The sequence below is a fragment of the Pantherophis guttatus genome, chromosome 9 (assembly GCF_059756535.1).
Source record: "Pantherophis guttatus breed Tessera chromosome 9, ASM5975653v1, whole genome shotgun sequence".
Lineage (NCBI taxonomy): Eukaryota > Metazoa > Chordata > Lepidosauria > Squamata > Colubridae > Pantherophis > Pantherophis guttatus.
In genome coordinates, this window is record NC_142071.1 from 3,309,562 (window position 1) to 3,335,992 (window position 26,431).

Consider the following 26,431-nt stretch of genomic DNA (forward strand, 5'->3'; position numbering starts at 1 on the left):
TTGCAATATCCTTCCCCCTGGAGTGGGGTGGGAATGGGGATTTTGCAGTATCCTTCCCCCTGGAGTGGGGAGGGAATGGGGATTTTTCAACATCCTTCCCTATGAGTGGGGAGGGAATGGAGATTTTGCAATATCCTTCCCCCTGGAGTGGGGTGGGAATGGGGATTTTGCAATATCCTTCTCCCAGGAGTGGGGAGGGAATGGGGATTTTTCAACATCCTTCCCGCAGGAGTGGGGAGGGAATGGGGATTTTGCAGTATCCTTCCCGCAGGAGTGGGGAGGGAATGGGGATTTTGCAATATCCTTCCCGCAGGAGTGGGGAGGGAATGGGGATTTTGCAGTATCCTTCCCGCAGGAGTGGGGTGGGAATGGAGATTTTACAGTATCCTTCCCCTGCCACGCCCAACAAGCCACACCCACAGAACCGGTAGTAATAAAATTTGAATTTCACCACTGGGTAGGACCAAGGTCTCAACCAATCCAGCGACTGATGGGATGCAAGTCCAGGCAAGGAACGGAGACTGCGTATCTTTCAAGCACCCAAATGTAAATAGTAGGAGAATAAATTTCTGGTTAGGTAGGATAAAAACGGGGAGGGGGCACCATTGCCGCCTATTCAGCCTGCCTAGTTCTCCTTCCGTTGACTTTATTTCCGCGCAGAGATTGCGAGTCTCGAATCGTGCGTCGCTTTCTTTCAGGAGCCATTACTCTGCAGCTTCATAGATTTGTTCTTTTTTTTCTGGGAGGCCCTCAAACCGTGAAATCGGGAATGTTCCAGACAAGGTGTTTTTTTTTTTTTTTTGGCCCTTGGGAATAGCATCAACGGATTCTTCCTTCGGAGCTTGCTTATGTATTGCTTGGCCCAATTCTGAAACCTTCTAGGGGTGATTTAACGAAAGTGTCTACTCTACGCCATCTTAGTTAGATCACTTTTTGTTCTTAATTGTTAAAGGGTTGAAGCCAGAGGAGCCATCAGTTTGCTATCTCTGGAAATGGGAAAAGGGTGGAATTTGGAAATGTCCTTCTTGCACATCTTCCTTTTTGCTTTTTGCTTCTGGCGAAATGCATTCCACGGGGTTTTTTTTTTATTTTGCAGAACCGGCAAACTCTAGTCTGCTTTGACTAGAGGCCAAAACAGAACAGTAAATATTGGTGTGCACGTAATGGAGAATGGTGCTAGTAGGAAAACCGTTTCCAGGTCTCTTTAAAGCTTCTTTCTGTTCTTATTGCATGGGCTCTTAAGAGCAGCAAGTCATTCGTTCTTTTGTTCACTTGAAGAGTTTTATTGACTCCCATTTTAGTCTCAAATCCTGATGAAAGAATGCACGTAAAGGAACCCTTCAAATACAGCGTAACGTTGCTAAAATACCGTGTTTCTCTGAAAATAGGACCCTGTTTTATATTTATTTGAACCCTGAAGTAAGTGCTGGGCCATATTTTCGGGGAGGTCTTATTACTTTGGGGCGCATGGAGGAAACCAGAAGAAATGGTGGGGACTGGCTGCTCATGCGTTTAAATATTTTTGGGGAGGGCTTATTATCAGGGGATGTCTTATTTTCGGGGAAAGAGGGTATATAAAGAACAGTGGCAGGAATTGGGTATGGCCAATCTAGAGAAAGGAAGGACTAGGGGGGGACGTTATAACAGTGTTCCAATATTTGAGGGGCTGCCACAAAGAAGAGGGGCGGGGGTGTCAATTTATTTTCCAAAGCACCAGAAGGCAAGACAAGAAAGAGTGCATGGAAACTAATCAAGGAGAGAAGAAACCTAGAACTAAGGAGAAACTTCCCCACGGTGAGGACAATTAACCAGTGGAACAGCTTGCCACCAGAAGTTGTGGGTGCTCCAACACTGGAGGTTTTTAAGAAGAGACTGGACAGCCATTTGTCTGAGATGGTATAAGCAAATAAATGGTGGTTAGTCTCAGTCATTAAACCAGGGGTCGGCAACCTGTGGCTCTGGAGCCGCATGCGGCTCTTTCGTCCCTCTGCTGCGGCTCCCTGTTGCCAGTTGGCTCCACAATTGATAGGGCTTTCGGTTAGGACAGATAGAGGAAAAAGGATGCCGCGCTAGGAGGAGACTCTATGGTGGGGGAAACGGACTTCCGGTCGGCAGAGAAAAAGGACGCCACGCTAGGAGGAGACTCAATGGTGGGGGAAATGGACTTCCGGTCGGCAGAGAAAAAGGACGCCACGCTAGGAGGAGACTCTATGGTGGGGGAAACGGACTTCCGGTCGGCAGAGAAAAAGGACGCCACGCTAGGAGGAGACTCTATGGTGGGGGAAACGGACTTCCGGTCGGCAGAGAAAAAGGACGCCATGCTAGGAGGAGACTCTATGGTGGGGGAAACGGACTTCCGGTCGGCAGAGAAAAAAGACGCCATGCTAGGAGGAGACTCTATGGTAGGGGAACTGGACTTCCAAATGGCTCCAGAATTGAACAGGGGGCTTCCGGTTAGGACCTTTGTGGCTCTTTGAGTGTTTAAGGTTGCCGACCCCTGCATTAAGCAAACCAATGGTTTGTTACTAGGTAGCATCTTCAGTGGAATTTGGGGAAAATCCCCCAAACCTTTGAAAAGCTCAGGAAACCAACCTCCACCATCATCCTCCACCCGAGCTACAAATATTCGCCACCATCGTGAACCAGTGGTTTGCTATGAGCAAGGTTTGGCCAAAAAACTGGAAGTAAATGCCAGTTTTGGGACAAGCAAGTTGTTAAGTCGTAACACTGCAGTTGTTCAGTTAGTAACACCGTCGTTAAGTGAATCTGGCTTCCCCCTTGACTTTGCTTGTCAGAAGGGCCCAAAAGGGGATCGCATGGCCCTGGGACAATGCAACCATCATCAATATTTTGAGATACCTGTTAAGTGAATTTTGCCCCGTTTTACGACCGGCCTTGCTACAGTTGTTAAGTGAACGGCTGCAGTAGTTACATTAGTAACACCGTTGTTAAGTGAATCTGGTTGGCTCCTTGACTTGGCTTGTCCGAAGGTCGCAAAAGGGGATCGTAAGACTCCGGGACATGGCAACCATCGTAACTGTGAGTCAGTGGCCAAGCGCCTGAATTTTGATCATGTGGCAATGGTCGTAAGTGTGAAAAACGGTCCTAGGTTACCTTTTCAGCGATGTCATAGCTTTGAATGGTCACTAAATGAACTGTTTTAAGTTGAGGACTACCTGTATATTCTTCACAGAAACACCTATAATCTATGGGTCAGTTTGCTGGGATACTCCTCACCACGGCCGTAATTGGCAGTAATAAATAATAGTTTAAATAGTTTAATTATACCATTATTTTACCTCTTGTTTTTGGTACTCGTAAAGGCAGGGGTGAAACGCTCCCGGTTCGGACCGGATCGCCCGATCTGGTAGCGATGGTGGGTGGTGGTTCGGAGAACCGGTAGCAAAAATCCCTGTGCCCCCCCCCCACCACATGCCCAGCTGAGCCTCACGATCATCAGAGGCTTTTTTTTTTTTTTTACTTTTAAAAGCATTTTTTTCTACAACCTCTTCGGCTGAAAAAATGCTTTTAAAAGTAAAAAAAAGAAGCCTCTGATGATCGCACGGCTCAACTGGGATCGTCAGAGGCTTTTCAAAGCATTTTTTTTCTGCAACTTCTTGGGCCAAAGAGGCGGTTAAAAAAAATGCTTTGAAAAGCCTCTGACGATCCCAGCTGAGTTGCCTGATCGGCAGAGGCTTTTCAAAGCATTTTTTTGCAACCTCTTCAGCCGAAGAGGTTATAGAAAAAATGCTTTGAAAAGTTTTTTTTTAAAAAAGTTGGCCACGCCCACCCAGTCACATTACCTGCTCCCCACCAAGCCACACCCACAGAACCGGTAGTAACAAATTTTACATTTTACCCCTGCGCTAAAGGGGTTTCTTTTAAAGCAAACATACATGCTTAAAAGCAGAGAGCAGATTTTAAAAAAGCCCTTTAAAAACTTATTTAATCGATCAAACTTCATTGGCGCTGAATTCATTTTAAAAATCATTTTATCTTGCGTTCATTTTTTTCAGCTCTTCCATCCTGCGATGATGATAATAGAAGGTCTGGGGCCTGTGCTGTGATTCCTGGGTATAGTTTATACGTGTAGATAATGGTTTACAGCAAAGCTTTTAAAACGAAAAGCGGCAGCCGAGGCTAGGGGAAAATGCCTCTTTTAAATTCATGGAGTTCACTGTGAGCAGAATGCATTATGCAGATTGAACACTTTATGCAAAGATTATTTTATTAGTTGACTGTGAAGACTTATACTGAGCCAAATTGGCAATAATCTAGGTGAGCTACTTAAGCCTTAGCTGTTGCAGTATCTAGGTCAGCCATTGAAAGGAAGAAAAGGATGTTCTCGATGTCTTGATAGATTCCACTTATTGGGGAATATATGCATTTTTAACACGCAGCAATCAGTTCGGAGACACATTGACAATGCTTTTTTAAGATTAGCTCCAGAGAGGGCACCAAAAAGACGTCTAAACCAGACGAGTAAAATCTCCAACTCCTGAGTTGCACCTGACAAGAAAACAAGGCAGCTGTGATCAACCCGAATGACTGTTGCTGTTGAAAGAAATATCCATCTGGTTCAGTTCCAAGCCGGGAGAAAAGACACTGGAAACACAGAGGCTGATGGGAAAGATGGTTTAATGATGGAGCAGAACCACATGGTGGTTTGAGGTCCTGGGCAGCTGACCACCTGGAGTGGAGAGAGAGGGGTTTCTTATACCTTCTCTTGGGCTTTGAACTTGAGCTTCCTGTTCCTGTGCAAGAACATGTATTCTATTGGCTGTTGTCAGATGCCTATAGGGCAGAGGTGGTATTCAGTCGGTTTGGACTGGTTTGGGAGAACCGATAATAGCGACCTGCAGGTGGGCCTGTCCCCGCCTGCCCAGGCGCAATCCTTAGTAAGGCCACACCTAGACTCCTGCATCCAGTTTTGGTCACCACACTATAAAAAAAGATGTTGAGACTCTAGAAAGAGTGCAGAGAAGAACAACCAGGATGATTAGAGGACTGGAGGTTAAAACATATGAGGAACGGTTGCAGGAACTGGGGATGGCTAGTCTAGTGAAGAGAAGGTCCAGGGGAGACATGATCACAGTCTTCCAATATTTGAGGGGCTGCCACCGAGAGAACAGGGTCAACCTGTTTTCCAAAGTACTCAAAGACCAGACAAGGAATAATGGATGGAAACGGATCAAGGAGAGATTTAACCTAGAAATAAGGAGGAATTTTCTGACAGTGAGAACCATCAACCCATGGAACAGAAGTTGCCTTCGGAAGTTGTGGGAGCTTCATCCCTGGAGGCTTTCAAGAAGAGACTGGACAGCCATCTGTCAGAAATGGTATATAGGGCCTCCTGCTTGGGCAGGGGGTTGGACTAGATGACCTACAAGGTCCCTTACAATTCTGTTAATCTAATCTAATCTCGATCAGAGTCTTTGATAGGCTGCACAAAGGCTGGCGCAGACAGCATTTGAGATTTCTGCTGTTGTCTGGTCAGGGCATCCTTTCTTGTTGACCCTGAGTTTTGATCCTGTTAAGTGAGCTCTGCAAATCTTCCAGGGGCCCTCGGTGATAAAAAATGCAACCCGACAGGCATTCTGGCCCACAAAGCGATGCTCTCATCGTCTGGCCCTTGCGAGGAACAGGTAGATAAATGCTCACTATAGGACTGTATATCGTATTTAGAGGCTATCTCCTTGGAGAGGGAGATGCATATATTGCCTGCAACTCAATGGGCTCCCGAAGCATTTTTGTCTGAGCATGTAGAGCCGTGGAGAAGGTCGGGAAAGAGGAGTGATGGGACCTGCTCCAAACATTTTATTGCCTAAATTGGACATTTCAAATGGCCTCTGGTCGAGGTGGAACAGCCTTCCCCCCCCCCCAATTTTTTTTTCCCTTCCACATGCTCTATTAAATTGCACCATGCAAGGCATAAACATTGGTTTTCAGACTGATAATTATTCCAACTGATTGTTGTGTAAACATTGCGCAGCTGTGCACTTCCTCTTTATCGGCAAAGAGACCTGTCGCATTGCTCCTGCGCTGTAAGATTGTGAGAAACTCTCCCACCCGGAGTATAGATAAAGTATATTGGGTCGTAATTGAAAATAATTCGCTTGCTGGAATTCTTGATTCCTTATTTACTGTTCCTTTAATAAAGCTTCCTAAAAACCTTGGGGCTGGCTCTTCGCCTACTAGACCCCACTTCCCCTAGGCCCACCCCGCTCCCTCCCCACGCGTCTTTTCACTCATATTGGTGTACTTCCATTATTTTGGTTTTTTATTGTTTTAATATTGTTTTGTTTACATTTTTAATAACTTTATGTTCTACTGTTGTAAGCTGCCCAGAGTAGCCCTATGGCCAGATGGATGGACAATAAATTAGATCGAGGTAGGTGGACGGACAGACAGACAGATTGATAAAATAGGTAAGTAGATGCATGAATACAAGAAGCAAGCTGGAATTAAGGAGAAATTTCCTAACAGTGAGAACAATTAGAATAGAATAGAATAGAATAGAATAGAATAGAATAGAATAGAATAGAATAGAATAGAATAGAATAGAATAAATATTGGAATAAAGAATGGAATAGAATAGAATAGAATAGAATAGATATTGGAATAAAGAATAGAATAGAATAGAATAGAATAGAATAAATATTGGAATAAAGAATAGAATAGAATAGAATAGAACAGAACAGAACAGAACAGAACAGAATAGAATAGAATAAATATTGGAATAAAGAATAGAATAGAATAGAATAGAATAGAATAGAATAGAATAGAATAGAATAGAATAGAATAGAACAGAATAGAATTCTTTATTGGCCAAGTGTGATTGGACACACAAGGAATTTGTCTTGGTGCATACGCTCTCAGTGTACATAAAAGAAAAGATACGTTCATCAAGAATCATAAGGTACAACACTTAATGATAGTCATAGGGTACAACTAAGCAATCAGGAAACAGCTTGTCTACTAGTTAATTGGAGGTTTTGATGAAGAGACTGGACAGCCACTTGTCTGGATTGGTATAAAGTCTCCTGCTTGAGCAGGGGGTTGGTCTAGAAGACCTCCAAGGTCCCTTCTAGCTCTATCCTGAGTGCCAGCAAACACAGGGAGAAACAGCATCTTCGAGCATCCCACAGGAGCCCTTATTCCTGTGATATTAGCCGCAAGGAAGGTTGGCTGACTCTAGCGATTTATTCTAGACTCTAGCAAGAAACACTGCTAGCGATTAGTAGATAAATAGCCCCGGTCTCAGTCAGGACCAGGATTTGAGGGTTCGCCATGATTAAAAGGGAAGCCCGGGATCTGAGCAAAGCAGTGGCGACAAGCCAGGGTTGCAGGACGGCTTCCATCTGGCATCTCTCACTCCTTCACGTTCATAAGTGGCCGATTCCTCAAACATTGTTTGAACCAAAGCGGAGCCGTAAATCTCGACGACGGCCCTCCGCCCTCCGCCCTCCAGGAGATAATGGAGACGTAAATCTTCCTCTTTTTAACTCACCTCTTCAGTTTCCAAAGTCGAGCAGGGAGGGGGAAAAGGAAAAAACACCAGGCACTTATCTGCCTAAATATCCCTTCTCTTCTGTTCCTCCACACCAGGGCCCTAATTAAGCAGGCCGGGAAGCAAAGAAGCAAGTAAATTATAGGAGTCTGGAGAGGGAAGATAACGAGTTCATCAAACCGACCACAAAGGCTGGGCGGAAAAGGGGGAGCTGGGGGTGGGGGGACGGCGGCTGGGAGATTTGTTAGGCTGGGATGGGGGGGCGTCAGCTGTTTGGAGTCTGATCCCATGCAACCACCCCAGGAGGAGGAGAAGGAGGAACCTTGGCGGCTCAGATGGCCCTGGTGTCTAGTCCAAGGACCTTCCTTATCAAAGGCTGGGACTGATGGGCACGTGTCATCCCGGTCCTCTTTGTGAAAGGCCGAGGACAAAACCATCCTTTTCTAAAGAAGCTGAACGGCACAAGAAGGAGGTTTTCACTTCCCAGCCACGACGCCCCCACCATTGCAGTATTTGAGCGTGCCATTTGCATACCCCATTGTCTTCTGGAGAGCCCCCACGAGGCTTGGCAAGGAGAGGACTCCGCTGCATCTGCATTCGGCTCTCTCATTGTCCTCTATCAGGAAGCAGGAAACAGCAACTGGAAAAAATAAAATAAGGGGGGTGGGGAGGATTAAACTAGCTGTAAACCTTTAGGCGCACGACCTCCCAACTGCAGTGGCACTCGTTCCCTGATTAATTAGCAGAGGGTAACATTTACCTCTGGGGACATTAAGCTCCTATTCTTGCCCCAGCTCTTGCCCACCTAGCAGTTCGAAAGCATGCAAATGCGAGTAGATAAATAGGTACCACTTTTGGTGGGACCAGTGGTGGGTTCCTCCCGGTTCGGTCCGGTTCGGCCGAACCGATAGCGGTGACGATATGACATCACCGAACTGGTTCTCCCCCCCGCCCTCCCACCCCCCCACCCCCCCACATTATTCTTACCTTTTATTTGGTCCGACCCCCAATCTATTGCTGCCTCCTGAGTCCCAGCTGATGACTAGAGGGAAAAAAACTGTTTAAACTCTTGCCGTGGGGCTTCAAAGGGCCGCCCTACAGCTGATCAGTGTTAAAAGCAAACAAATGAGTCGGGACGTAAGTGCGAGGACTGGTCGTAAGTGCAAGGACCTTCCAGAAATGACTGACCAGCTAGCGACGCCCACCTAGTCACATGATCTCCAAGCCACGCCCACAAAATAAGCCACGCCCACAGAACTAGTAGTAAAAAAATTTAGAACCCACCCCTGGGTGGGACGGTAACAGTGTTTCTTCCCACGGAAGCGTCTTCAGACAACACGTGGCTAGGAAACAGATGAGCACCAGCCCCCAGAGTCAGACACGATTGGGCAGGGGAAACCTTTATCTTTTACCTTTTTTAAGCTAAATACCATAATATCTCTCTCTGGGGGGGAGATAATAATCATAACAGAATAAGAAAGTTCGAAGGGACCTTGTAGGTCATCTAGTCCAATCCCTAGCTTTCCGTTTTAAAAAAACGGGGTCGGAGGTTTTTCCATTTCAAACAGACCAACATGGAGGAACCAGAAGGAGGCAGTGATTGAATGAAAGGGTCGCGGGGCTACTCCTAAGATGCAAATGAGTTAAGTCTAGCATTTGCACACTAAACCCTTAATGTTGGGGGAATCCATGAACGTTTAACCTGTACGTAGCTCAGACCTTCCCAGAATATTGGGCTGCTCATCGGGTATTTGCGAGAAGGACTAAGAAACGGCTGCGGCTTGGTAGCGGCTGTCTCATGCTCGGTACACCCTGTGTCTCATTATCCACATGGCCTTTTTTTTTCTTTTTTGTTCCCCTTGTTTTATGGAGGGGGCATCAAGAGCCAACGGGATGACTAGCCTTCCCTTTGGCCCAGGTATTGACATCTTAGATCCCTTTCAAACTGTTGACCTCGGTCCCCGCAGGGTAGAGACCCCGCGTTGGCCTCGCCTCCCTATTTTCTCAAAAACGGGAGGAATCAAAAGCCGTTCGGTTGAGAGCCAGGTGTAAGAGACCCTTCCCTGGCAGTCAATAGGGTTCCCACCCACAGGATTAATAGACAAGGTTGTTTTATTAAGGCTCTATTGTTGTTCGAACCTGGGCTGCCTGCCAACTCGCCTCTTGCCGTGTTTAGCTTTTGTGGCTGGCCCAGCTCCGATTCCTGTCCTTTCCCATTTGCTAATGCACCTGAGCAAGAGTGAATTGAGCTGGGTTTCTTTTCTTTTTTTTCCTTCTTAGCCGTAAAGGCTTCAGGGGAGGATAGATTTTGATGTTTTCCTCTCCTTCCACTTTTTTTTTCTCTTGTTCGTGGGAGGAGTGGGAAATCTCGGGGCTGTTTCACCCTTGAACAGGGGTGTCAAACTTGATTTCATGGAGGGCCGCATCAGCGTTGTGTTTGATCTTGGGGGGAGGGGTCGTCATGGTGTGGCCAGGGTGGGTGTGGCCAGTTCGACGTCACTCATTGAGGCTCCGATTTCGGCCGCGATAGCTTCCTGCAGCCCTCTGTCAGCGAAAACAGAGCTTGTGGAGGCCGCACATGGCCCGCCCAGGCTCCATTTTCGGCCACGACAGCTTCCTGCAACCCTCCGTCAGCGAAAACGGAGCTTGGAGAGGCCACGCATGGCCCGCCCAGGCTCCATTTTCAGCCACAACAGCTTCTTGTAACCCTCTGCCAGCGAAAACAGAACTTGGGGAGGCCGCGCATGGCCCGCCCATGCTCCATTTTCAGCCACAACAGCTTCCTGCAATCTTCTGTCAGTGAAAACGGTGCTTGGGGAGGCCGCACATGGCCTCCCCAAGCTCCGTTTTCTCTGGCAGAGGGCTGCAGGAGGCTGTTACAATCTAAAACGGAGCCCAGGATGGCTGTGCACAGTCCTTCCAGGCTCCGTGTTCTCTGGCAGAGGGCTGCAGGAGGCAGTTGTTGCAGTCTATAGTGGAGCCTAGGAGGGCCGCACACAGTTTTCCCGAGCTCTGCTTTCGCTGGCAGAGGCACCACGGCCCGGTCCTTTGCTGTTTCCAGGAGAGGCCCCTGGACCAGATCTAAACAGCCCGCGGACCAGATTCGGCCCGCAGGCCTTGAGTTTAACACCCCTGCCCTTAAATGAGCTGCTTGAGAACCGCCATCTTGTGGCTGACTGAACACAACACGAGGACCTGAGTCCCTGTGTCGTCTTTCCTCTTGCTTAGATAGCCAGAGACGTCGCTGGTTCTTTTGGAGGCCATCGCAATCTGAAGATTTTTTCCACCGCGGAGTAGACTTTTTAAACAAGTTGAGCAGAACGGTTTTGGTTTGGGATGGGAAAATCTGGCGGCGTCCCAGAGTCAAAGCCAGTCACGTTCTCGGTGTGTTTTTATTGAGTTATTTGTCCCATTGTACGTGTGCGCTGGAATGAAGCCGGAACAAAAAAAAAAAGAGAGAGTTTAGAATCACTCAGGATGAGCAAAACTGAAGTGTAAACAATGCGTTTGTGATAACCAGTTTCGGAATGTTATTAATCTGTAGCTTGCATTTCCCTTCTGTCTGCAGAGGAAGATATGCTGCACAATTCTTTATTATTATTATTATTATTATTATTATTATTATTTTAAAAAAACCTTTTTAGCAAGGGGGCTAACAGAACCATTTATTCTTCTCCTCCCCGTTTTTATTTTCCGGGATTCGGAAACTCAAAACTGGGGGAAACTTTAAACACTTACGCTTGGTACCTGACGTCTGAACAGGTACTCAACTTAGAAACATTCATTTAGTGACTGTTCAGAAGTCCAGTGGCGCTGAAAAAAGGGGCTTACGACGGATCCTCACCCTTAACAACTGTGTCATTTTTGTTTTAACGCTTTTTAGTTTTTTTTAAAAAAACATGAGTGATTAATAATTGTATCCCATCTTCCTTATGCTGGTTTACGACTGTAATCAAGATTTGATTGATTGATTGAACACACGCAAAGGAGTAGATTGATCTACCTTCAGAAACAACTCTGGGGTATGTTTGAGTAACATAGTAGTAGTATGCAAAGATAGTAGATGCAGCTGTGTCTACCATTTGGATATTATTATTTTTTAAAATTCTGCTCCCCGCCCGCAGAGTCCCCTGCCTGCTTCCACATTTAACATCATTTTTTACATTTCATATCATTTCATCTTTCATTTCTTTCCATTTTTTTTTTCTTTCTTTCTTTGATGACGGAGCCTCGCTTGAGAATCGCCCTTCATCAGAAATCTCACAACATCCCAGCGGTAACACTGCAGTCTTTCAGCTCCCCGTCTAAAATATTTTTATATACCTTTTGGAATTTTAAATATTAATCATGTCATGTTCCAGCTCCTGATGCAGCAGAGGAGATTTATTTATTTTTCCCTGTACAGGGAGTCCATGATTTACGACTGCAACTGAGCCCAACATTTCTGTGGCTAAGCGAAACGTTTGTTAAGTGAATTTTGCCCCATTTCACACACCCCCCGTTGTTAAGTGAATCAATACAGTTGCGGAGTGAGTCACATGGTTGTTAAGTGAATCTGGCTTCCCCGTTGACTTTGCTTGTCAGGAGGTCGCAAAAGAGGATCACGTGACCCCCCCCCCCCGGGACATGGCAATCGTCATAAATATGAGTCAGTTGCCAGGCGTCTGAATTTTGATCATGTGGCCATGGGGATGCTGCAATGGTCGTGAGTGTGAAGAATAGGCTAGGGTAGGGTAGGGTAGAAGAACCCGGCTAAAGAGAAATACACATAAAGCCTATGAAAAGGAAAGAAAACAAATCTCTCTCTCTCTCTCTCTCTCTCTCTCTCTCTCTCTCTCTCTCTCTATCTCTATCTCTATCTCTTTATCTCTCTCTCTCTCTATCTATCTATCTCTATCTCTTTATCTCTCTCTCTCTCTCTATCTATCTCTCTATCTCTTTATCTCTCTCTCTCTCTCTCTCTCTCTCTCTCTCTCTTTATCTCTCTCTCTCTCTCTATCTCTCTCTCTATCTATCTCTCTATCTCTTTATCTCTCTCTCTCTATCTATCTATCTCTCTATCTCTTTATCTCTCTCTCTCTCTCTCTCTCTCTCTCTCTCTCTTTATCTATCTATCTATCTATCTATCTATCTATCTATCTATCTTCCTTGTTTTGATTAAAAGTCTACTCTGGAGCATGGCAAGGGTTAAAACTGTGGCATTGTGGAATGAAGGAACTTTCTTTCATTGTGATTAAATTACACCGTCTTCAATGTAGGTCAGATTTGTGAGCTGAAAGCTTGAAAAAAAAAAAGCCCTTTTGAAAACACTTTTAGCTCTGAAAAAGAGGAAGAAATGAGGGAAAGAGAAGAAAAGAAAAAGGGGGAGGAGGACACTCATCCAGAACAGTCTTCCGTTTCAGCCCAAAGCAATTTGAGCTGGCCGAGAAGCTGAGCCTTGAAATTGGTAGGTTCCTAAATAGGAATTGGGGAAGGGGGGGGGGAAGAGAGCCTGGGGTCCCCTCCCCGGGTTAGACTAGCTGAGCAGAATTTGGAACCAAGCATGAAATTGCCCTGAAAAAAAATGCCCCCCCCCCCCCCAAACCGCCTCCCCATCCCCATCGGACAGGATGAACCTAATTCTCAAAATAGCAGCTGGCAACGTGCCGGACTCAAGTGGTTCCGGCAAAGAAATAAAATAAAATAAAATAAAAAGAGTGGGTGCGTGGGTGGGAGAGGGAGGGAGGGAGGGAGCAGCCCTCAAAAGCACAATTATCCCTGTCTCTTCTCGGCTGAATTTACTCAACCCCAAGGGAAGGAGGAGTTGTTACTCCACGGTTGAAATGAATTCTGTCCTTGAGCGCTGAAGACCTCAGGTCTGCTGGGGTCAAGTGTAGAGCTCTTGGGAAATTGTAGGGCCTCCACCTGAACCAAGAGGTTGAACAGATGATTAACAGAGTTGGAAGGGACCTTGGAGGTCATCTAGCCCAACCCCCTGCCCAAGCAGGAGGCCCTAGACCATTTCTGACCGATGGCAGTCCAGTTTCTTCTTGGAAGCTTCCAGTGATGAAGTTCCCACAACTTCCGAAGGCAACTTCTGTTCCATGGGTTGATAGTTCTCACTGTCAGAAAATTCCTCCTTATTTCCAGGTTGAATCTCTCCTTGGTCAGTTTCCATCCATTATTCCTTGTGTGACCTTCAGGTGCTTTGGAGAATAGCTTGACCCCCTTCCTCTCTGTGGCAGCCCCTCAAATATTGGAAGACTGCTATCATGTCTCCCCTGGTCCTTCTCTTCACTAGACTGGCCATGCCCAGTTCCTGCAACCGTTCATCGTATGTTTTAGCTTCCAGTCCCCTAATCATATTTGCTTTTCTCTGCACTCTTTCTAGACAACTTTTCCCAACATCTTTTTTTATAATGTGGTGACCAAAACTGGATGCAGTATTCTAGGTGTGGTCTTACTAAGGCTTTATAGAGTGCTATTAGTACTTCACTTGAATTTGATTGTATCCCTCTGTTAATGTAATTTAAGATTGCATTGGCTTTTTTGGCTGCTGCTGCACACTGTTAGCTCATCTTTAATTGGTTGTTTAGATCCAGGCTAACAACTGACAAACAACAACTGACCTTGGCAACTTTAAGATCTGTGGACTTCAACTCCCAGAATTCCCCAGTGAACCAAGCATAGCTGTCTTCCTATTCGACTCTCAGAATTTCCCAGCCAAGCTGGCTGGGAAATTCTGGGAGCTGAAGTCCACAAGTCTTAAAGTTGCCATGTTTGTACACTCCTGGCTTAGGTGGAGCCTGGGGAGTTAGTTTCAATGCCTGGGGTATGTCAACTTTCGATCAAGATCACTGAATAATTGCAAATATCCCAGATGAGTTTGCTGGTGACGGCAAGGTTCAAATATTTAATTATTTGCCGCTGAAAGGAGCATGCGCCATTTCCCTCCCCACCCCCATTTAAGTAAGCGATACCTTCTTAGAGAGATGGGTCTTTTTCAAAGAGGATCTACAATATGTTCTAGTACATTTAAATACTGTACTGTTCCACAAGCTTAGTAAAAAGCAGAGACATCACCTTGCCAACGAAAGCGCGTATAGTCAAGGCGATGGTTTTCCCAGTTGCAATGGATGGCTGTGAAAGTTGGACCATAAGGAAGGCTGAGAAGGCCAAAGAATGGAGGCCTTTGAACTCTGGTGCTGGAGAAGGCTCCTGCGAGTCCCTTGGACTGCAAGGCCATCCAACCAGTCAGTCCTAGAGGAGATCAACCCTGACTGCTCTTTAGAAGGCCAGATCCTGAAGAGGAAACTCAAATGCTTTGGCCACCTAATGAGAAGGAAGGACTCCCTGGAGAAGAGCCGAATGCTGGGAACGATGGAGGGCAGAAGAAGAAGGGGACGGCAGAGGACGAGGTGGCTGGATGGAGTCCCTGAAGCAGTAGACGTGAGCTTAAATGGATTCCAGAGGATGGTAGAGGACAGGAAGGCCTGGAGGAATATTATCCATGGGGTCGCGATGGGTCAGACACGACTTCGCAACTAACAACAACAACTGTTCCACAACGTGGCTTATCTGCTTTTGGTTTAGTCCTGGTATTTCTCAGACTTAACAACTCTAAGACGTTGAGTTGAGTTGCACACATCCTAAAATTGCCAAGTTTGAGAAATGATGAGTACCAGGACAAAATGTTTGCGTTGAAATCAGGGGTGGGCTGTTGGGGGTTCTCAGGATTTCAGGAAAACTTCTAGCTAAGATTCTGTGCAGTTCGGAGAACCTGCAAATCCCACTCCTGGCTGGCCCCGCCCACCCCTCCCCTCCCCTCCCCAGAGTCCCCATGCTGACCGTTTTGGATGCAGGTAAGTGCAGGGCACAAGCGGAGGCTTGGGGAGGGCAAAAAATGGGCCTACCGGAAGTTCAGGGAGGCCAAAAATGGGCCTCTGGAGCCTGGGGAGGCCATTTTCGCCCTCCCGGAGGCTCAAAAAACCCCTCCAGAATCCAGGGAGGGCTGTGGTGCAGGAGACTGACTAGGCCATGCCCATCATGGCCACCCGCACCCAGAAACCGGGCAGAGATCCCCTGGCTAATATTTTTGAAGCCTATCCCTGGTCAAAATGTGTCGAGTACCAAATTTGATGAGCTTCAAAGCAGTTGAGTACCAAGGTAGCGCTGCATTTTCTTGCATTGTCATCCTTCACACCCGAACCAACCTTTTTCTTGCTCAACTGCAAAATGGGAGGAAAAAAAAAAGATTTGCAACCCCCATAGCCCTGTGGGGTTTGGGAGTGCACCATCTTCCCATTCATAAAGCCTCCTCCAGCTGCTTCATCTAGGTGTGCTCCGACAGCCTTAGTAGCTAACTTGATCTTAATCCTTCTAATTCACTTGAATTAGATCACTTGGCTTGAATTCCCTGGTTAGGTAGGCAGCCTTGGACTCTGGTCTCGCCCTGTCTGGCCTCTGGGCTCCCATCATTTCTCTCTCCCGGCCCCACACATACACCTGGAGGGTCTACCTTGCCACCTAGAACCACCATCGCAGCTTTTGAGGAAGGCACCTGATTGTGAGATTCCAGCAGGGCTTAACATGCAGGTAGAAGGATTACTTTATCTAAGACTTGCCTCTGGGTCTTGTTGTACCCACTCTGCTTTTTACAAGACACAAGATACAAAGACACTCCGAACAAATGGGGTTATCCCATGGCTTCTACCCTTTGCGATTGTGGTGACATGCAGACAACAACACTGGCGAACTGGTAGCAGAAATTTTGAGTAGTTCGGAGAACTGGCAAATACCACCTCTGGCTGGCCCTGTCCCCGATCTATTCGCTGCCTCCCGAATCCCAGCTGATCGAGTCCCGGATGATTGGCTTGGTCTTCTTTTGTTGCCCTGCACAGGAGAACGGAGCTGGAAAGCAGATGAGGGGGGTAGGGTGGGAATGGGGATTTTACAGTATCCTACCCCTGCCATGCCCATCAAGCCACGGCCACAGAACCGGTAGTAAAAATTTTGAATCCCACCACTGGGTAGCTCCTATGTTCTCTACCTGTTCTCGGTGTTCCAAAGGTAGGAGGAAGGGAGATTGTACAAGGTCGAAGGGTTGGGAACAGTGGTGAAATTTTGTAAAATTTGTTACTACCGGTTCTGTGGGCGTGGCTTGTTGGGGGGGGGGCTAATGTGACTGGGTGGGCGTGGCCAATTTTTTATTTTTTACTTTTAAAACCATTTTTTCTACAACCTCTTCAGCTGAAGAGGCTGTAAAAAACTGCTTTTAAAAGCCTCTGACGATCCCAGCTGAGCAGGGTAATCATCAGAGACTTTTTTTTTTTACTTTTAAAAGCATTTTTTCGGCCGAAGAGGTTGTAGAAAAAATGCTTTTAAAAGTTTAAAAAAGCCTTTAATGATTGCGCGGCTCAGCTGGGCATTGGGGGGGGGCAGGGATTTTTGCTACCGGTTCTCCGAACCACCCGATGCCATCGCTACCGGATCGGGTGATCCGGTCTGAACTGGGAGCATTTCACCCCTGGTTGGGAATGATAGAAGCATGATGGGTTAAAAATGCATTTTGTAAAACTTGGGTCAAATCTAGCATAATGTAGAAATGAGATATGTTGCAATCTTAGCTCATCAACCCCAACTATTGCTTTAGGCCTGGATTAAGTTCACTCAGTCAGGACTCTTGAGTCACGTCGATCTTAACTCATAATTATTCCGACCATGAATAAATCAGGATTCAATCTGTTGTGTTCTAAATGTTTCTGTTCCTGATTTACAGCTCTTCTCTTAATTGAACTTTAATTGAATGGTTATACTCTGAAAATTCTTGGCATTGAAGTCCGTGAATGGGAAATTGCGCGTGTTGGGAGGAAGGTTGCCATCAGAAGTGCTGTTACCTAATGTTTTAAATTAGGGGGATGCCCAGGATTTCAATTTATTTATTTTATTTATTTATTGGTTCGATTTATATGCCGCCCTTTTCCGGAGACTCAGGGCGGCTTACAATGTGTTAAGCAATAGCCTTCATACTTTTGTATATACCTGCTTAGGTATATACCTAAGGTATATGCCCTTAGGGGCTTTCGGGCCCCCCTAAGAGGTGTCCTTTTTTATACAAAGTTAGTTTATTGCCCCCACAAACTGGGTCCTCATTTTACCTACCTCGGAAGGATGGAAGGCTGAGTCAACCTTGAGCCTGGTGAGATTTGAACTTGCAATAATTGCAGGCAGCTGGCAGCTACGTACTACTTAACAGCACTTTAGTCCGCTGTGCCACCAAGGCTCCTTTAGAATTTAGAACCCTTTGGATTCGGTTTAGAATTCAAACAACCCCAACTTCCCATGATTTTTCTCTTCCTAGAAAAGTAGCAAATATTAAACAGTTTCTGGATCATATGAGACCTTTCCATTTGGGGCTTTTGAAATTGTACTCTGCATTGAATTTGATTTTGAAGGAGTCCATTTAAACCAGGAGTGTCCAACCTTGGCAATTTTTGAGAGTTGTGGACTTCCAACATCCAGAATTCACCTCAAATGCCTTTTTTCTTCTTCTAAACGTAACTGGATTGGTTTTTTTTTCCTTGTGGAAGAAGAAAACATTTCGGCTTCTCATCCAAAAAGCTTCACTGTCATCAGATTCTTCTTCCTCCTCAAGGAAAACAGCTTCTTGGAGGAGAAGCCAAATGTTTTCTTCTTCCTCAAGAAAAAAAACAACCCAGTTACCTTTTGGAGTTTCAAGATAATTATATTCCACTGTTGGAATGGCCTGGGAATAGCCCAGACCTTCATCCAATTGAAAATCTATTGAGCCGACTAAAGAAACTGGTTAGTCAGAAGCGACCCAGCAATAAAACCCAGTTAATAGAAGCCATCATTCAATCTTGGTTTCACATTAGAACAGCTGCAGAACTCAAAGACTTGGTTCACTCCATGGGAAGACGTTGTAAGGCCGTAATTCATGCTAAAGGTTACTCCACTAAGTATTAACTGACATGGTGATCATTTTTGTATCTCTCGTTTTTTCTACGCGTTTCACTTTTCTTCTTTCTAATGTAACTGCTAGTCTAATAGCAAATCCTTCCTAAAAGTTACCGCATTACATTCTTGATTACATTATCTTTCCATTGATATATAATTTTATGGTACTACTCCAAAAAAAAGTGGTGTTATTAGCTAGTTTTAGAAAATACACTTTTCCCAAAAGGTTTCCACAATTTTGGCCACCACTGTAGGCGGCTTCCTCCAAAGTAAGGAGAGTGGAATCCAAAACAGAAATATAAGTGATGAGGCAGACTCCTCATTAGAGGAGAGGAACATTAGAGGAACTTAGAGGAGAGCATTGTAAATTTCCAGGAAGTTCCCATCAAATTTGATGGAGCTTGGTCAGGAAGGTCATCTTGGTTGATGACCTTCCAAGGGGTGGACATGGCTCTTCAGATTGGCTGCCTGCTCCAGTTGCAAAAAACGGTCAAGTCTATCTTTGCTCCCCCTCTGTTGACTTTCTCTTTCTCCATTTGCAGATTCCCAGAATACTCTTCTCATCCTGCAGATGTTAAGAACGAAAATATCTACTTCCAGCTTAGCTTCATACCAATGCTGGAAGATACGTTCAAGGTAGGCATTTATTTTATTTATTTATTTATTATCCATTTATTTATTTATTTGTTATTGTTATTTGGTTTGTTTGGTTTTTTTAAAACTGTAGAAACTTTCATAATTTTCCCACTTTCAATATCTTGCAATGTAAGGACTTTATTATTTATTTGTTAAACTTCTACACCACCCATTTTGCCTAGTGGCGACTCTGCGGAGCTTACGAGCACCATTTTACATCTATCCCCCTAATTTAATACCATGAACAGAAATATTTCTAGAACTTCTTTTCATGTGAATCACACTGCTTTTCATTACTCCGGGATACGGAGGATTCCCGACTTATGCACCTTTCGCTGTGCCCTCAAAACGTTTTTATTTGAACAAGCCGGGCAGGCCTAATTTTTAAAAACTTTTTAAATTTTTTAAAAAATTCTAATACGGGTGTTTTATTTGAATAGCTGGGCCAAATTATTTAATATGCTTTTAAATCGTTTTAAAATTTTATATTTGTGTGTTTTTACTTTTGGCTGTACACCGCCCTGAGTCCCTTGGGAGAAGGGCGGTATATAAATTGGAATAATAAATAAATAAATAAATAAATAATAAATAAATAATACTTGCTACCCGAATTTTCCTTATGCTGGTTTGTAACATAGGCAGTGTTCAACTTGCAGCAGTTCATTTAGTGACCGTTTCAAGTTACAACGGCACTGAAAAGAGTGACTTATGGCCGTTCTTCACACTTATGACCATTGCAGCATCCCCGTGGTCATGTGATCAAACTTCGGCCATTTGGCAACTGACTCATATTTTATGACGTTTGCAGCATATTTGAACTCATGACAAGGAAATTCAATGGGGGAAACCAGATTCACTTAACAACTGGGTTTCTAATTTAACAATTACAATGATTCACTTAACAACAGTGGCGAAAAGGGTTGTAAAATGGGGCAAAATTCGCTTAACAACTGTCTCGCACAGCAACAGAAATGTTGGGCTCAGTTATGGTCGTAAATTGAGGACTACCTGTATGCAGATTTTCCCGATTTAAACTCTTTCTGAAACAGAGCTTCATTATTTACATGACATTTCCACTCATGTACTTTTTTCTGCCCTTTTAGCATTTTTGATCGGGGGGGGGGAAATAAACAGCGAATTTTGTTATTAATAAAGCGCGGCATTATGAATCTGGTGAGAACAGGATCCCAAATGTATTTCAAGTGGAATTAATTCATAGTTCTACTTCTTTAGGTGGATCAGTTTATATTTAGCTACCCACTCTTTGTTGAGATAAGGTTGGTGTGGCAGAAACATAAATAATCTAAGGAATTTTAATACGTGATGTCATAAAGGACCAAGAATATATCATGGTTCCCAATCATTTGGAATCTAAATTCTCATCTATTGTGGCCTGTCGGCCGCCGGCCGCCGGCCCCTCCCACTGCCAAATCAGAGGAGGTGGTGTGGGAGTGAGGGTCAGCATCTAGGCAACCTGAGAGCTCTGAGGGGGAAGAGGGAATGGAGCTGGCAGAGAGAGAGAGAGAGAGAGGCGGAGCCTGGGCCGTCCGTCAGCCCTCAGATGGAGGATCAACAGCCCTCAGATCTGGAGGTGGCTGATGAGGAAGAGGAGGAACAGCTGGGTCCAGTGCCTGATATGTGGATTTACAGAAGGCAGAGGAGAGGAGAGCAGTGGAAATCTATGGGCCGGTCCTTGGGACGGAAGAGCCACCGCTGCTAGCGAAGCCCCACTCTAGCTCTGGGGATAAGAGGCAGGGGATGGAGATGAATAGATGTGGCAGACAACTATTCATCTTCCAGCCAGACGGACTTGTTAGCCTGAGAGAAAAACTTTTTGCCGGCGCTCCTAATAAAGAAATCTTTTGAGTTCACTTCAGAGGGTTTGTCGTGTTGAGGGAGCTGGGTCAGAACACCATTTCGATATAGATATGGCCTTAGATAACTTGGAATCGGGACGACTGATGAAGGACCTCCACATTTATTGACCTGGTCAGTGATTAGGATCATCAAAAGAGGCACCAAGATTAAGGGAATGTATCTTTTGGCTGCTTATGGGTGAATCTTCTCCAGTAAATCTCAAAAGAAACCTACAGTTATATCTTTTAAGCACCCATTGAGGTCCTCTTTCTTTCCGTCTCTCCACTCAGGCCCTCCACGCATGAATATTAATGGGTATTAATATTCTTTTTCATTCTTCATGCTTTTGCATTATTTTTAATCTCCTGCTGTTATGGTTCTGCAGCGCCCGTTGGAAACTATCTTGAGACGCTTTTGTATAAGAAGGAGGTTATTCGCAATTTGTGATTCATGTTTTACATTATTGTATTTCTATTGCAACGTCAAGTTTTCCCAGTCCTTGTAACTGTCCGAACGCGTTGGCGGAGCTCCAAATCTGGGGCAACTGATGTACAGGCAGTCCTCAATTGAATAAGAGTTCTGTTCTGTCCCCGTCTCACACACGCACACAAACAGATAGCCAGGGGTTAAATAAAACTGGCAGACAATAAATTCTTTTGATAAGAGGATTGGCAGCCAGTAGCTGCTTGCCAAGAACTTTACTCATAGAGGGAGGGGGTGTTCCTCTGACAGATAAACCCAAACAATATACACACAGTTCAAGAATTGTCAAGTCCAGTCCGTATTAAATCCAAGGCAGATAACATTGTTTAAAAGATACAATGCGACTCGCTAGTAGTTAGTTTTGTCCGTCACAGAGTCTGAATGGCCACCTCTCCCCCTTTTATCCCCTGTGGGGTGTGGTCCAGTGACTCAGCTTAATCTCTGGCATGCCTCCTTTTCTGCTGCGTGCGCTTGTCTCTCCGACGCTGGCGTGGATCCAGCCAAGACTTATCTCCGTCACTGTCCGACTGCGAGGAGATACCTGGCTCCTGGCCAATCTCTTCTCCTTCGGGAGACACCTGAGGCATTGCCAGAGAGGAGGGTCCTGGAGAGGGAGGCCTGGCCAACTCCTGTCCTTCATGTTCGGAGCCTTCTCCCTCCAATAAGTCGGCCTCGGGGGTCGGAGTCACAACACGTTCGTTGAGTGTCCAATCGAAGTTACAACGGCACTGAAAAAAAGGGACTTATGGCCATTTTTCAGACTTACGACTGTTCCAATATCCCCATGATCATGCGATCAATATTCTGATGTTTGGCAACCGACTCATATTTATGATGGTTGCAGTGCCCCCTTTTGCGGCCTTCTGACGAGCCAAGCCAGTGGGGAAGCCAGATTCGCTTAACAACCGTGTCACTAATTTATGAAAAGCAGGGATTCGTTTAGCAAGCATGTCAAGGAAAGTCGTAAAACGGGGCAGAATTCACTTAAGAAACGACTCACTTAGCAGCAGAAATTTGGGGCTCTAGAGGACTATCTTTATTGATTATTAGCTCCTGCACATCTACCACCACCTGCTCTGGTGGCTTCCTTGTTAATCCTCCATTTGTCACAGAGTGAAATCCTCCTCGTGCCAGTTGAATTGTGGTGCCACTAAACCAAGGGATTAGGGCCGTGATTGCAAACCTATGGCACGTGTGCCAGAGGTGGCATGCAGAGCCCTCTCTGTCGGCATGCGTGCCGTCACCAGCTGCTCTTCTGGTTTCCGGCATGTCTTCGCAGGCGCTGCAGCACCGGAAAACGGCCCAATAATAGCCTTGAAAATGGCCCGAAAACGGTCTGAAAATGCCCCCCAAAATGGCATGAAAACACCCTGAAAAACGGCCTGAAATTGGCCCAGAAAATGGCCCCAAAAATGGCCAAATAACAGGCATGCTGCAGCGCCGCAAGATGGCCACAAAACAGCCTGGAAAACGGTCAGAAAACCGCCCAAAAACGGCCCAGAAAATGGCTTGAAAATGGCCCGGAAAACAGCCTGAAAGTGTCCAAAAAACCGGCATGAAAACACCCCGAAAAATAGCCAGAAAACCGTCCAAAAATGGCCCAGAAAATGGCTTGAAAATGGCCCAGAAAACAGCCTGAAAACGGCCAGAAAAAAGCATGAAAACACCCTGAAAAACAGCCTGAAAATGGCCCCAAAAATGGCCAAATAACAGGCATGCTGGAGCGCTGGAAGATGGCCAGAAAACAGCCTGGAAAACGGTCAGAAAACCACCCAAAAATGGCCCAGAAAATGGCTTGAAAATGGCCCGGAAAACAGCCTGAAAACGCCCAAAAAACCGGCATGAAAACACCCCCAAAAATGGCCAGAAAATGGCCCCAAAAACGGCCAAATAAAAGGCATGCTGGAGCAACTGAAAATGGCCAGAAAACAGCCTCGAAAATAGCCAGAAAACCACCCAAAAATGACCCAGAAAACAGCTTGAAAATGGCCTGGAAAACAGCCTGAAAATGCCCTGAAAACGCCCTGAAAAAGCCCTGAAAATGGCTAAAAAACAGGCATGTGTGCGCCGGCCAGCCAGTATTCGGGTTTCCGGTGCTCTGGCACGTGAATGCACATGCACGCACATTCCGGTTTGGGCACTCGGTGCCAAAAAGGTTCACCATCCATGGATTAGGGTTTCACGTGGGCAAAGCATAATTGAAATTGTCATAGTATTAAAGCATCAAAAGCCATTTGTTCCGTGGAAGCCTTCCTGGTATAGAAAACGTTGGCCCTGAAGATCTGACGCTCTCCGCAAAACGCTGCCACAAGGAGTAATTTTTCCAGGGTTTTCACCCTCAACCGTTCAGAGACGGGCAACGGAGAAAGCGTCAAAAGAAAAATAGGAGTTGTCGCATTGAAAGCCACGCGATGAAACATAGGCGGCGTGCAGCTGGGACAATTTTTCTTGTCACTATGAACGGGTGACAGGGGGGCAATCAAATTCCGCAGACAGTTGCAATTGATGTGTTTGCAGGCAAGCCAAAGATCACTTCTTCTTTTTCTTCTTCTTCTTCTTCTTCTTCTTTTTTTTCTTAACCGAAGACAAAGCTGTGGCAGTTACAGAGGTGGAGAAATTGTAACGTTTTGCAAAAAAAAAAAAGAAAAAAAGAAAAGAAAGAAAAGAAAAGAAAAGAAAAAAAGACTCTGCTTTTTAGGAAACCTGCTGAGAAGGTCTCTGTGCAATCTTCTTAGAAGCCAGAGATGTTGCAGGCCCAATAACTTAAGGAAAATAAACTGCTGTCTGGCGATTTCTCCAACGGAACAACTGATTGCAGTGGAAAAACCCGGTGGGGGAGGTACGTACACTTTAATATTCGCTTGGCAAGATAACATGCTCAGCATCTCAAGATAGACAGACCTGCATGTGGATTAGAGAACAAATGAAAACATACAATTATCATCAAGAGGGCCATCACCATAATCTTTTAACGACCCCATAATTCCTTGCGGGATGGAGTCTGGGCAACTGAATGGAGCTCAGTTAAAGGTTCCCCTCGCACATATGTGCTAGTCGTTCCCGCCTCTAGGGGGCGGTGCTCATCTCTGTTTCAAAGCCGAAGAGCCAGCACTGTCCGAAGGCGTCTCCATGATCATGTGGCCGGCATGACTAAATGTCAAAGGAGCATGGAACGGAGAGGGGAGGGGAGGGGAGGGGAGGGGAGGGGAGAGGAGAGGAGAGGAGAGGAGAGGAGAGGAGAGGAGAGGAGAGGAGAGGAGAGGAGAGGAGAGAAGAGAAGAGAAGAGAAGAGAAGAGAGAAGAGAAGAGAAGAGAAGAGAAGAGAAGAGAAGAGAAGAGAAGAGAAGAGAAGAGAAGAGAAGAGAAGAGAAGAGAAGAGAAGAGAAGAGAAGTTGGAAGGGACCTTGGAGGTTTTCTAGTCCAACCCCCTGCTTAGGCAAGAAAAGAAGAAGAGAAGCAGCAAGCAAGGTGGAAGAAGCTCCTTTCAGTGATGTTGGGTCCACCATTGGAGGCAGGTTGTCATGGAGAAAATACAGATAGTCCTCGACTTACGACCACAAAAATGGAGCTCAGAATTTCTGTGGCTAAGTGAGAAAATTTTAAAGCAGGTTTTGCCCCGTTTTACCACTTTCATTGCCACTTTTGTTAAGCGAATACCTGCAGTTGTTAAATTAGTAACACGGCAGTTAAATGAATTTGGCTTCCCCAAATTCGCGACCTTTTGACCTTCATTCTATCTAGTCGATAACAAATAGAGTTGTTGTGTAACTCTTGTCCCACGGTCAGTTGTCTTGCAGCGAGTTGGCTGTGATGAGTTGGCCATGGCAAGTTGTTCTAGACCTGGAAGAAAACCCAACAAGAGAGAGCACTGAGCACCCCCCCCACGCACACAAATTTGGATTCTTCAACCTCTTCAAAGGGTTTTGGAAGCTGTTATCCCATGACCTGGAGAATAGAATGGGAATGGGGATGGGATGGGATGGGATGGAAATAGAAATAAATAGAAATAGAAATAAAAATAGAAATAAAATAGAAGAATGGAGATAGAATAGCATAGCATAGCATAGCATAGCATAGCATAGCATAGCATAGAATAGAATAGAATAGAATAGAATAGAATAGAATAGAATAATGGAGATAGAATAGAATAGAATAGAATAGAGTAGAGTAGAATAATGGAGATAGAATAGAATAGAATAGAATAGAATAGAATAGAATAGAATAGAATAGAATAGAATAGAATAGAATAATGGAGATAGAATGGAATGGAATGGAATTCTTTATTGGCCAAGCCTGATTGGACACACAAGGAATTTGTCTTCGGTGCATAAGCTCTCAGTGTACATAAAAGCTATAAGTGATAAATGATGATCATAGTCATCCTAAAAATACATTCATCATCAATCATAAGATACAACACTTAGTGTTAGTCATAGGACACTAAATAAGCAATCAACATAAATCATACTAGGAAACTGAATAAACCAATATAAATCGTAATGATACAAGCAACAAAATTATAGTCATACAGTCATAAGTGGAAGGAGGTGGGTGGTGGAAACGATGAGAAGATTAATAGTAATGCAGACTTAGTAAATAGTTTGACAGTGTTGAGGGAATTATTTCTTTAGCAGAGTGATGGCGTTCGGAGAAAAATTGTCCTTGTGTCTAGTTGTTCTGGTGTGCAGTGCTCTATAGCGTCATTTTGAGGATAGGAGTAGAAACAGTTTTTTTTTTATTATTATTTTTATTTGATTTATATGCCGCCCTTTTCCGAAGACTCAGGGCGGCTTACAATGTGCTCAGCAATAGCCTTCATCCTTTTGTATATTTATATAAAGTCAGCTTATTGCCCCCACAAACTGGGTCCTCATTTCACCTACCTTAGAAAGGATGGAAGGCTGAGTCAATCTTGAGCCTTGGCGAGATTCGAACCCTGCAGAAACAGTTGATGTCCAGGATGCAAGGGGTCTGTAGATATTTTCACAG

General features: G+C 45.2%; 1 protein-coding gene across 10 annotated transcripts in view; it reads left to right on the plus strand.

Moving 5' to 3' along the window:
- The window catches only part of FAM178B (family with sequence similarity 178 member B), a 245,345-nt gene that overhangs the window by 90,404 nt on the left and 128,510 nt on the right, over positions 1–26,431 (plus strand). For all 10 annotated transcript variants that reach the window (XM_087875813.1, XM_087875808.1, XM_087875815.1 and 7 more), the window contains one exon: positions 19,009–19,102. In XM_087875813.1, coding sequence (XP_087731939.1) covers positions 19,009–19,102 — 94 coding nt within the window. The remainder of the gene's footprint in view (positions 1–19,008; positions 19,103–26,431) is intronic.